This window comes from Anopheles cruzii, chromosome X, assembly GCF_943734635.1.
Source record: "Anopheles cruzii chromosome X, idAnoCruzAS_RS32_06, whole genome shotgun sequence".
NCBI classification, from domain to species: domain Eukaryota; kingdom Metazoa; phylum Arthropoda; class Insecta; order Diptera; family Culicidae; genus Anopheles; species Anopheles cruzii.
In genome coordinates this window covers 7,661,995-7,674,988 of record NC_069143.1, presented here as the reverse complement: position 1 = coordinate 7,674,988, position 12,994 = coordinate 7,661,995, and the positions used below count along the sequence as shown (strand labels likewise).

The 12,994-nt window shown below is 43.6% G+C and overlaps 1 protein-coding gene across 1 annotated transcript; it reads right to left on the bottom strand.

Moving 5' to 3' along the window:
- Positions 1-1,145: 1,145 nt before the first annotated feature.
- Positions 1,146-5,943, bottom strand: LOC128267255 (protein spitz-like). Its single transcript, XM_053004064.1, has 2 exons — positions 5,830-5,943; positions 1,146-4,507 (listed from the first exon to the last, which is right to left on the bottom strand). Exons 1-2 carry the CDS (start codon positions 5,897-5,899, stop codon positions 3,822-3,824), a joined length of 756 nt encoding a protein of 251 aa, XP_052860024.1. The 5' UTR covers positions 5,900-5,943; the 3' UTR covers positions 1,146-3,821.
- Between the last annotated feature and the right edge of the window lie 7,051 nt (positions 5,944-12,994).

The window sequence follows — 12,994 nt, the reverse complement described above, 5'->3', positions numbered from 1 at the left end:
TTCAATAGGCTTGAGACAATTACTTCAATAGTAATGTATTCGTTATTGTGTAACACTGTCAAAAGAATCCAAAAATGCTATTCTCACTAAATTTATACGAAACTCCAAGCGAATGGATTGAAAGCAATACACACAAAATTATGCACCAACAAAACATAATATAAAATCAGAGACATTGAATGGTTGTGTGAGGGAAAAGACTTATATTGTCACTATTGTGGTCACATTTTATCATTTTTTTCTTCTAGTATGCTGCACTTACCCGTATGCGTGTTAGTTTTCTTCCTCTATGAAGTAATCAACAATATTCCTACAGCGATTATAGTAAATATGTGATGCTTGATACTGCGCTTTATTTCTTCTGTGCAAACAAAAGCACATTAAACAATTCAACATTGATCAACTGGTACTGGTACAACAGCCGGTACAACAACTGGCGCAGAATGTGTTAATATATGCATACATTTTTTTAACTTAAATTCGATAGGAACCAAATGTTGATAATGCGCTTGTGTATGTGCTTGTGTATTAAGCGTACAATCGCTAATTACATAGTTGAGAAGTAGGCTTTTATAAAGATATTGGTTTTTGAATTAGTTTGGGAATGGAATGGTACATCAGCAACTATACTTGCTACCATCATAAAATGATCGTTCATCGTTATTTTTCGTTTTTGTCCAATGGCGCAAATTTGTTCGCCCTTTTTTTTATTGATTCTTTTACTAATTTTCCGTATTTTTTACGTAAACTTTACAAAATATCTACACATATATGGGGGAAATTACTTGCATTTATGTGTATGCAGAATCTATCAAATGATTTTATTGTGGTTTCAAGGTCTTTGCAAGACGATATTTTGTTTTCAGCCTTTCTTTTCATCTACCTAAGGACACTATCATAAGGCAGTTCGCTGACGTTCTATACGTCGTTCTCAGCGAAATTAGTTATTATAATTCTAAATAGAATGTATATGTTTGGAGAAGTATTTCTTGTTTGTTAAAGCATCGAACGATTCGCCGCTTTCCTTACAAATGATTTTAAAAGAATGAAAAAAAAAATATCTAAAAGCTATTAAAAAATCATCCGATAAATAGTTAAAACTAGATGATGATGGAGAATAAAAGTTTATCGAAGAATAAGTACAAATAATGTGATGATAGTTCAAATATTCTGCAATTATCGAGGCGTTAAATTTTGTTTAAGTATGTTGCGGAAAAGCTTCGCTCTCTACTCTGAAGATATTAACGCGTCTCGTTTTCTACTTATAACGTAACTCGTTCATATGCAGCGTGACACATGTTTTGCTTTGTTACCATTTTGGTAAAAGGATGTAACTTGCATCATTCATAACTGTCATTACATTATACTCAATAATACTGTTTTCTTCGTGGTCCTACTCAATACTTTTCCATTATTCTTTCTCGTATCATCTCATCGGGAAGGAAAAGGCTATTCCCTATAAACATTAAGCATCGAAAAGAGATTGTGTAGAGAGAAAACTGTTTCTATGGTGCATTATCAAACATAACCGGCTTCTGTTGTCAACCAGACAGCTTTCTAATGAAGGAACCTTTGACCGTTTTTTATGCAATTTTGACAAAACAAGACACTAAGTTTTAGTCGGACACGTACCGCAGCTGGTAGCTAAAAGTTTTAAACCATAGTTATAAAAGATCCCCTATTGGTCGATCGAGAACATGAAGAAGAGAACACATAGAAGTACTAAAACGTACCACAGAATAAAGGGAAACATAACAATACAATGCGTAATGACTATTCTACCATTTACATCAACTATTTTCGAGAAACACTATGCTGTAGAATGAACGATCGAATGTGAATGCGTGTGGGTAAATGTGAAATGGTAAAATCTTTCGATCAATTCCAACAATGGTGTACCGAAACAAAGTTGAATGTTCGGTTTTTCGAATCAGTGGAATGTTCGTTTATAATGTCACGCTAGGTAATCGAATTTCATTACTCCCCTTTATATAGGTTTTCACAGATAGGATCAAGCTCAACTCACAGATAAGCTCATTTTGTTGTTTTAATCATGACTTTTTGATCGATAGCAGTTGATAAAGCAACGCGCTACCTTTCAGATAAAAAAAAACATTTCTCTCAATTATACTTGTATCTGACTTTGAACAACCAAACAAAAAAGAAAATGATGAATCAAATTCGGGACTATGATTCGCGACAAGTATCGACTACGTTGGTGCATAAACTAACTGATAGTAGGTCAGAATAAAAAATTGTTGAACAATGTTTGTTCTACTGAAAACCAAGAACAAATTAGAAAAAGGCCGATAGTTACACAAAGGAGGTTCAGCAAACCACACGTCGGTGGGAATCTACCAATATGATATACTATTATTTGAAGGATTTCTACCGTTTTAGTTTTTATAATGCCAGTCATGCACATTAACATTCGCATCAATTAATTTTGCTTGGATATTATGTATTTTTGCGGTGCTACTCATTTTGTCCCTTTCGCGTTTATTTTAGCGTTCATTTAGTGTATTGTATAATCATGCATGTATGGTTTGGTCTCTAGTGCAACGTACATTTAGCTAGACCATAAAGCACCATAAGCTCTCCTTAGACCTGTTGGATAATCGAAAAATCAAAGGGGAAGTATCGTCCCATGACAGGATGGTTCCACACATTACTGTTTTTTTGCATACATTGTTTTACTTCAGTTCACTTCTCGCTATCTGCCTACCGATAGTTATGCAAAATTTCAATTGTTCTGTACAACGAAGGGAAGAGAAAATGAAGGGTATAACTCTAGCTTTTGGCTTACGTGCGTGTTGGCTTTTACTCTGCTGTGATGATGCTTGAAGTGTGTTTGATGGCAGTATACCAACAGTCACATCGACCATCCCCTTACGCCTTCTGCATCTCTACCGTGTTTTATTCCTGTTGATGTTTTACACACAAGAAATCTACTGTGATAGGTTTTTCTTGCCCTTTCATCGAAAACTCTATCTTCACAACTACACCAATACACACACACACAGCCACCGAGTATCCTTCTGCTATTTTCTAGTTAAGAGTTATATATTAGTTACGGAAAATCCTATTTATCCTTACTAATCACTACGCTCGTAGTGTCTTATCTAAACTTATCACTAGAATCGTACGGCAGTCGTGCGTACGGATAAACAGCACCTTTTACTGCGGTGTTTCTTCTAATGCTAATGCAGCGTGGATGGAAATACAGTATATCGTCTTCGTCATTCAGTTGTCTTCGCGTGTATTTGTTTGTATTTGTATTTGTAGCTATTGGTGTTTTTTCCGCCAAATTAGCTGGTTCAATAGGCAATTTGAAAATCTGGCAACCTTTCCTGTAATAATTCTCAATTTCAGTCGTGGTTTTGCACGTAAGTTTAGACATCTGACATCGGAATAAACGCAAAACTAATTGACTGCACCACTGTTTCTGTAGCACGTTCGAGTGGCAGAGGAGAAGGATCTTTTTAGATCAGACGTTTACAACCTAGCCAGGCGAACAATCACAAATCCTGTTCAACTCGATTTCTAATTCTGATTGAAGATTGTTGTAAGATTCAATGTTGTTGTATGCATGTTTGAGGGTCGTTTTTTCTAGTTTGATTTTGCTATTACTATAGTTCAACATCTAATTCGTTTGGAAGCTAGGCCGAGCCAAAGTTTGTAGTTTCTTGTGTTAATGTGCATTTTCTGTAGTTCTATATCAAATCCTTTCTTAGTTTTAGTTTTTTTGTGACTGTGGGTTGTTTAATGATGTAGTGGATGGCATCATACCGGAGGTATTACGGGTGCACTGCACTACCTGCTCACATTCGTACCAGACGCCAAAACAAGGCCGCACGATTGTCCAGCGGCTGATGACGGTGGCGATTGCCGAAAAAGTGCAAGTAGTAGAACACACCGAGCACTACCATCAGGGTGAGAAATGCCCCGTAATACACGCCGGCCGTTTCGATCTGAATCTTCGGCTTGCGCATGCTCAGGTACGTGCCATCCAGGTACTTTGATTCGCACCGTTCACCCATAAACCCATCAGCGCACTCACACGTCGGCATCGTCGAGTTGGCAATGGTGAAGTTGTAACATTGACCGCCATTTAGGCAATAATTTTCCTCAAAAAGTTGCGAACAGCGACCCATGCGCATCAGCTGCTCTTTGTCGCCGATACCAATGCTACGGGACGGTGATGCACCGTTTACATGGTGCTGCTGCTGTTGATTCTGCTCCTTGTTGATCGTTTTCAAGCGCTCATCTGCAGGGTTGATACTACGGTTGGGGAAATCGAAGCTTGCCGCCGGCTGCTCACCACCACCATCAACAACCGGAGCACGTGCGTCCGTCACCGTCGACGTTGTCTCGGGCGGTGAGGAGCTGTCCAGCTGGATCTGGGTAACCGTGGAGATGGTAGTGGTCGATGTTGTACTTATTACTCCGCGAAAGTGCGATACAGGCCGGGGCCTCGATTTGGGCATCGATCTGCTAGAACAGCAGTCTGCAGCGGGAGTGATGGGAGAGATACAGGAAATGCATAACTTAGTAGTGGAGCACATTATAATTGGAACATGATTTCAATATTTAGGAAAAAGCCGTGTGAAGAATCTTCCCCTTACCATCTGTGGTACTTAGCATTTGCTGAGGTCGGGCTTAAAGCATTCTTCACGTTAAAAGTAATCGAATTACGAAACCATCAAAATGTAAATAGCAATTGAACTTAGTTCGCTAGCTGATCTGGTATTAGTGCCATAATTAGTGTCGCCCTCATTTAGTGTCGAAGTAGTCAAAACGAAAATATTAATTTCTTCCAATTAAACTTTTCTGTTTATCCTGTTCTGATCTACACTTTCTCTCGTTATCTCGAAAACGAGTTTCTTTCGAGCTCCGAATCGTTCGTTCCCTAATTAATCAAAACTACGTTCGGTGGTAACCGTGGGAAAAGAAGAGTTTCCCTGTGATTGTCTCGCTAAGGGATCAAACCATTTTTTCGTACCCGAGAACGAGATATACGAGCCACACCGAACAGAAAGCGGCTTAGCGTTTATTTTTACATCTTGTTTGTATGTTTGTTTTAGAATTTTTATATTTCAGTTTCGCGGGTTTGGCTTAAAAATTGGCTTCAACTTAAGCTCCGTATATTAACCTTACGTCAGTGAGCATCAATTAGTGACCGCATGATACAAAACAACCTAAGCTTTTCTTCTTGCTTCATTGTCACTACTCTGACTACTCAGACAAACTGTCCAGTCACGGTTTAATTTTAAAAGTTTTTCCTACACATTGTCCTCCTGTAAAAGGTGTATAGCTAGAGCTACATCCTTTTGAATAAAAACATACAACAAATAAACAGCACACCCAGAAAAGGTCTAACTAGCATCCAATGGTTGACTATAATGAAAGCATGATAGAAAGGAGATGCTAAAAAACAACTGAAATAAAAAAGAGAAATCCGTTAATGACGCTCCGTTCTTCGGAGCTTGACAAATTGAACATTAAAAAAAACACGACCGCTTAGCGGTGAAATATATTATTTATCGACAAACAACCCCCGCATAGATAAATACGGCCCGGTCCGTTCTTATGAGATTTAAAAAAAACGCATAACCGGCAAGCCGAACCAACGTGATGAGTCGTTAAGCTCATCGTCCATTGCACAGGATCAAACGAATCGTCTTTGCGTAACGGTGCCCCAAGTTGGGACAAAAAACTATCGCAGGTTTAAAACTCCAAAACCTCCAGAACAGTTCGAGCGCTCCAGAACAGTTGAAATCATGACCTAATCAAACGTAGTAATTTCACGAGTTTTTGCACCACACTTACCTGTGTAATCCACAACTGTTGACAGCATAATGAGTAGTACTAAACCCGACTTCAAAGCACTTGCGTTCATCGCTTTTGTGTTTAGCTTGCGCCGTGGAAACGAAATTCAGGCTCAGCACACAGCCGGAAATTGAAATACCGTCGTTCTGTTTAACGTCGTTTAACGAGATTCGCACACGAGATCTATTTTCTACGTTCAATTCGTTAAACTCGTGTCAGTCAGTGTCAGTGTCAGTTGGAGATGCTGCGGTTTTCAAGATCGTTGGTGCCGCACACGAAAGCGTACCCTGTTGGGAAGAAACAAGATGAAGATCCAACGTAAAAATGCGCAACATTAATTCTGCATGCGAAATCCAGGTTTCCACGTAGCAATTCCGGTCTAATATGACAATTTTGAATTCAAAGTGTTTTATTGCTATTGCTTGTTAAGGCTGAATAATAATATACTTGCAAAAAGTTCATCGGGCACAAATGTTCTTTTTGAAAATCAGTTGCCCACCCGCATTGTCGCACTTTTGCTTGCTAGAATGACCACACGTTCATGGTTGCTCCATATTCGTTAAGATCCCGTTAAAAACATAAGCAACTTTCTTCACTACCATCACGAACAACACCGCATGGCGGTGTTGCGCTGGCAGCATCAAGCATTTTACAACAATGAAGCTGCGCAAGATGACAACCCATGTATAATACCCTGAGTGACGTTTTGATTGTGTAGTTTGTGTTTTTAGTAGGTTTTTTTCGAACTCAGTGGCCCGGCTGGTCATCGCCGTCTGGTTTCTTCTAGAAGGGAACGTACGGCGGTACGTACGGCATCATGGTTTATTCAAAATGAACGGCGGCCCTTGTTCAAATCGTATTCAACATATTTCTATTCGACTTTCAAACATACACTGAAAGTAGAAAACAGTGTCGTGCATGCAGCAAACGCTCCTTGTAACTCTTCGGTCGACTTTTGCCCTGAGAAAAATGTACAAGCCTTCAGAATTCGTGTTATGTCGATGTAAAAGGAAACAAGCAAAGCAAGCCAACATAGAAGGCGCAACAGAAACCATGGAAATACTCACCACCGTAGAAGATCCGTAGAACCGTAAAAGGCACACAGTAGCTTCGCTTCGGGGATTCGGTTTCTGAGTAACGGTGTACGGCGTAAGCAGTTGCGCCGGAACTGGCGGTGGATCCTCCGAGTCTCCGGCGAGAACTTTCTTAAGCGCGAAAGATGTAGTGCGCAGTGCGTTTTTTGGATCTCGGCTCGGCAGAACACACACCCGGATGATGCAAACTAAATAATTTTCCGGTTTTGACGCGAGTTTCGCAACGGATGGGTCCGGTTCCAACGCCTACTCCGGGTTGGTTGTGGCGCGTCAAAAGGAGGCAGCCGACCGCCTCTACCCAGGCCGGTATAAAAACACCGCAAAATCGTCACCTTCTGCTTGCTTCTCTCTCTCTCTCTCTATCCGGCTCTCGCTCTATCGCTCTTGTTGTCTGGTTGTTTTTTCGATCGTTATTATCGCTGCTGCATCCGCGGCCAATGGCCAGTGGGCCAACGCAAGGATGCACGCGACGAAGGCGACGCCGCTCTCGAGCACTTTCGAATCCAACGGCGAGCTGAAAGTGTCGCCGTGGGGACGGTCGGCTGCTGGGCCAATCCGATATGTTGCTCCCGTTGGTGGCGACAGTTGCACGGTGCTGGTGATAAATGCCCGGCTTTCTGGCCGTCAACAGTAGTGGTACCGCGACGGTACTGCGGTTGATTGCGTTGCTGCTGTTGATACTGCTGATGCAGACGGGTGTGCTGATAGTAATGTTGATGCTGGCGATACTGGCGGTGATGACGGTTGTGAGGGTTGTGATTGTTTAATGCGCTGCCCGTTACCCGTGCCCGACGGTGGTGTATTTTCATTTTGTTCCGCTGGTTCGATGCGCGTTCTTCCTCGTTTCTTTTGTCACCACCACCACTGCGACGTCGTCGTCGTCGATGAACACCACCAAGGGTGCGGTTGATTGAAGACGTTTCGCGACCTCAGCGCTCGTTCAAATCTCCCAAGCTGCACTCGCCTGCTTACTGCACTTGATGCACTTGACCGAAGAAGGACCCGCGCGACTGCTGGCTGGCACTGCGGTGACCGAACCAAAACACTCACGATGCTCACAATTGTTTTGTTTTGCTCACGGCGATGAGCCCACTAGAGTTCACGGTCGCCATTTGGGTCGCCCGCTCACTTGTGGCATGGCCGCCGCATAGCAGAACTGTAATATAGTAACAAACACCATTTCATACACGCAAATACGCTGAACACTAACACACACACATATATATATATACACACATACACTCACGAACGATTCTGGTTTTGTACGCGTCACACAGAAGTAGCTACGGTGGGAGCTACAAGTCTCTCGCGGTTTCACTTTCCCCGTTCGTCGCCGCCCACGCCACCACCAACTTGTCTCAACGCCCAGGGCACAAGGCAGATCCGCGGTGCGTTGTTTTCACGCACGAAAATGTCGAAATCGGGGAACCTGCAAGCAAACCAAAAAACCATAATTAAAAAAAAGGCCAACAAAATTGTGCAGTAATACTTTGTAACTATAAATACTCCTTCCAAGCCCACACACACACACACACGCATACATTTGCACACAGCTAACACGCTACCATCGGAAAATCGAACCACGTATATGTCGGATCGACGGGTCGGGTCCGTCGCTTGCGGTAGCGCACAAGTTTAGTGTTATGTTCCGGAGCTCCGGAAACTTCTTCGCACCGAGAGCGCGCGCGCAACCACCGAGCGTGCCGAGCCTCAGGCAACTGAAAAGGCTTCTTGAGCTGCGCAGTCCATCCCCCTGGGTAGCCCACCCAGGGTGTTAACCACCTACGCGCCTCTACCGCGCGGACGTCCGATCATCCGCTTATGCTTATGGCCTCGCGTTTATATGCCTCTCTGCCGTGATTCCGTAAAATTCATCGACCCCCACCTTCATTCTATTAGTTTGCGTCACCCAACAGCTTATATGTATGAGCGGTACACACGGGCGCGTATGCGTAATGGCGATGGTGCTTAAACAATGTAATGGCGCGCCCGGGCACCGTAAACCGTTTTTGCCCAACTCGCGCAACATTCGGAGCATCAATAAAACAGTGTTCGTTGTTCGCAGTGTTCAGTTTTCTCTTTCTCGTTCTCTCACCCGGGGCCAGTAATCCTTTTTGTACACTCAGCTCCACGAAACACCATAGCATACATATATATGCTCTTCTATGGCCTATCTCTTTTGAGCTGCCTCGTTCGACGTCTTCTTCGGCTTGTGCTTTGCTCCTGTGTTTGTTTGGTGGTGTGTGTTTGTTGAACGCGTTATATTTCTTTTCCCCGTTTTCGGTACTACATGCCCGCGTTCTTGCAAACCTCACGCACACAGGCCCGATTCGTACCCCGTTTTCCCTTCCCCCGGCAAGGTGTGTTTACATGCGATTCCCTAATTTTCCCTTGGTCCGTGAACGAAGCGCGCGCCAGCTCTTTGACCTCTTTCCACGCTGATCCAGTGTCGGTGTCACGGACACCCGCACATCTATCCGGCGGCAGCACTCTTTCTCAGGCCACGCCAATCTTCGCCTGTGGTCCTCAATATACGAAATAGCACACAGCGCGCGGACGCCGGGGGTCTCTCTACACTGTTCGTTCTGGTGGTTGCGCACAAGGGGGTTCCGGCGGGGCATGTTCTGTTGTGTTGTTACTGCGTTTTCTTTGCTCCGAACCGGAGATTCTCACGAATGTGTGTGGCTTCTTGGACCTTCGTTGTCTATGCCACCCGTACGTGGTGGGTTGGTTTATGCTGCGGGTGCACACTTCGACACTGCGGTTGGCTGGTCTGGCTGCTTCAGTAGTGAGCATTTTCCTGAACAGTCTTCTTGGTATAAGCTTATTCGCCCGGAACGCTTGACGTAAGGGTTGGAAACGTTTGAAGCGTTGCTCGTAGTCTAGCCAGGAACCAATTTTGGTACACACATCCACGATTATAGAAACGCCAGAAACGCAAGAAATTTTTGTGACGTTGGGGAAAGGGTTTGATACAACCCTTTCCGGATACGACGTTTGATCAAGCAACCAAGGACCAAATTTGGATCGTTCGTTTGGCGTTAACACAAAACCTATGCAGGAAAATGAATAACATCAAACTTGTTATTGGTTATGTGGTACGATCCTGTTCATCCCGAGGTGATTTGTTTTCCTCCGAAAGTAAAACATAATAAAGTAAATTGCAGATTCAAAAACATGAAATCAATGGGAAAACTATTTGAAACAATCTGTCTGTTACTAGAGAACGTGCATTTTGTGCTTCAAACCATTCTTTCGTGATTGCAATTGTACAACAATTAGTTCAGCAATGTTTTTTATAATCTATGATGATATGCATACGTGCATATATATGCTGTTAATATTCTTTCTGTGATAGATAATGTATCTGTAGTTCCGTTGTGTTTGTTTGTACCTTTTTTTGCTAGACTCCATTGAACAAATTAAAAAGCCTTATTACATTCCCATAACTACTCAGCAAGACGAAGAAGACAAGATAGTGGATGGGATTTGAAAACAAGAGAACAGCTAAGTACAAGTGCGCGTAAATAAATCTGAACCAGTGAGACATGCCACAGTAGCTCCTTTTGCAGTCGGTGACCTTGGGGTTCACTCCCAGACATGCGCAGGTGTGGGAGTATCATCGCCACCAAAAAACGCGGACGCATGGGCGGGTGCGGCACTGTCGTCACGGCTGAGTCTGAGGATCCTTAATCCTTCCTTCCGTAGACGTCTTCCGCACTGTATCTTTCATGGCCGTAGGTGAGGTTGTCGGGATGCTCTCCTTGAGGATACTCATCGAGGAAGACCACGACACCGAGCTACGTCAGCTGAGCTTTTACCGTATTCTTTGTGGCCGGTATTACCACCACCGAGTCCCGTCGAGTCAGCACCTTTTCTTTGGACATCGCCCAGCACACCATTCATCAGCCCCGGTGGTCCGCGCATCGGCGAACAGCCGACCGGAAAGACAGAGGCGAATTAGAAATCGAAGCAAACGCAGAAGCATCCGAACTATATATTATACGGGAGGGATGATGAGGGATATGTACTTTATTACACCTACACCTTTGTTACACACACGAACGCATGTGAAAAAGACACACAAAAAAGGGAACACACCGAATACAATGATGTAAACGGAACGAAACGAAAGAAGGCAAGCAAAAGGAACAGGCAAAACGACAAACGAAAGAAACGCGGCAAAGCAGAAAAGCGAACGAAGCAACGGAGGCAAAACAAAAGAAAACATTAAGGCAACAGAAGACACCAGAACAAGACAACCGAAAGAAGGAACGAAACAAAAAAGCGTAGAACAAGCTTTCGGCCTTCGAAAGTGATCAAGCAACGTGGGGGAACGAAACAGAGAGAAAGAGAAAGCGAGAGAGAGAGAGAGAGAGAGAGAGAGAGAGAGAGAGAGAGAGAGAGAGAGAGAGAGAGAGAAAAAGACCGGAGTAACCGAAAACCGAGAGAATCTCCAGCGAACGACAAACGAAAATCAACGATAAACACGTCCCATCGAGGCTGCCAGTCCTCTCTGGTGATGCTTAAGCTTGGGAAAGCGTGTGACAAACCGACCGCCAGGTGTGGGTGGCGCCATCTTTAGGATATGAAGCCATTGTGTGTGTGTGTATGGGTGGCTAAGCCCTAAGAGAATATAGAAGGGTCAGTGTTGTTCAGGATTGAAGTTGCTAGAAATTAAATTATAAGATTATACCACAACAACATCAATTTTGCCACTGGCGACTTCCGACAGGAGTTCCTACACGAGCGTTCCGTAAAAAACTCATGTATGGGTTGCAAGGGACTGAAAAAGACTTTCGACTGTGACGTCTTGCGAATATTGTGTTATGTACGTTAAAATTACACAAACACCATTAAGACCAACATAACTGGATGGCGAGGGCTGTCAGCATCAACTCTATGTATAAAAAAATGAAATTCCAGCGCCAGTTCAGTTGTCGTTGTGTAATGTACATTTTTATGTGTTTTTAATTGATACAGCAGCCATGACTAGGTATCGTCTGAACTTTTTCTAGGCAACATGCAGCGGCGGTACCAGACAACTGACTTTAGTTGCATCTAGCGAGCAGGCGTCGAGTTCGTGTTGATCGCTACGAGTTGTGCTACTGGTTGCGATGGTCTACATGTTTGGTTTGGGCTTTTTTGTTTCTTCGTCTTACCCTTTGTACAGCCTTGTGTAATTCCTGGGAATGATACCATTGGAGAACGACACGACAATCGCAGAAAACGACAACCCTTCACCGGCATACCAGCCGTTTGCACATGAACAAAGCCGTGGAAACAGCTTTTGCGGTTAAGATCGCCTCGAACACAGCGCACTGATGTCGCGGGAATGAAAAACTTCACGAGCTGCACACGCGAACACAAAACGACACAATAACGACAAACAATTGTACGGGGACCGAGGAACCAAAGGCTTAGAACTGGTTTGTTCCACAAACATCTGCTCTGAAAAAGGACGCAGTCACGAATGCAGTTCGCTGCTGCTGCTGGTTTCAATACAATATTGAGATTATACACGTTCCACAACGTCGCACGCCTCCTGCGTGTACACCTTTCTCGACGATCGTTTGCTGCTGCTGCATGTCGATATTGATCGTATGCGTCCCGTTCCCTTGCCTACCGCAGCCGATCGTTCTCTCTCTGTCGGAAGTGTTAATCGCACCTGTCGTGAGAAAAGCTCCGCTTTCGCTGCCAATGTCGAATATATCGTTTATATCGTGTTTGCATCAAAAGCGTAAGGGCGCGTCGTCGCCCGATTTCGAATATTCGAACATCGAACAAGCTGTTCTTGGAACTGGGTATTGGTATTCGAGGATTACTACAGAATGATGCCATACAGAAGCATGCTTATCGAACATCCTAGCATAGCGGAAAATACTGTCCTTTTGCAAATGCGATAAGTTTTAATGTGCAAGCCGCCTTCATTGCCGCAGCTTCAAAAGCTCTGTTCCAGGATGTAAACAAATGCTTCCGTCATCACCAACATTACTGCATGGCTGTCAATATTTCGGTCCCCGTTTAGCTTGAAAACTATGGGTATACGGCCAGAAATACGGCGATAAACA

Excerpts from the sequence above, each read along its gene's own strand:
- LOC128267255 (XM_053004064.1), bottom strand. The coding sequence starts at position 5,899 with ATGAACGCAAGTGCTTTGAAGTCGGGTTTAGTACTACTCATTATGCTG. Across the intron at positions 4,508-5,829 it reads AACAGTTGTGGATTACACAG|ACTGCTGTTCTAGCAGATCG; the intron begins GTAAGTGTGGTG and ends CTCCCGCTGCAG.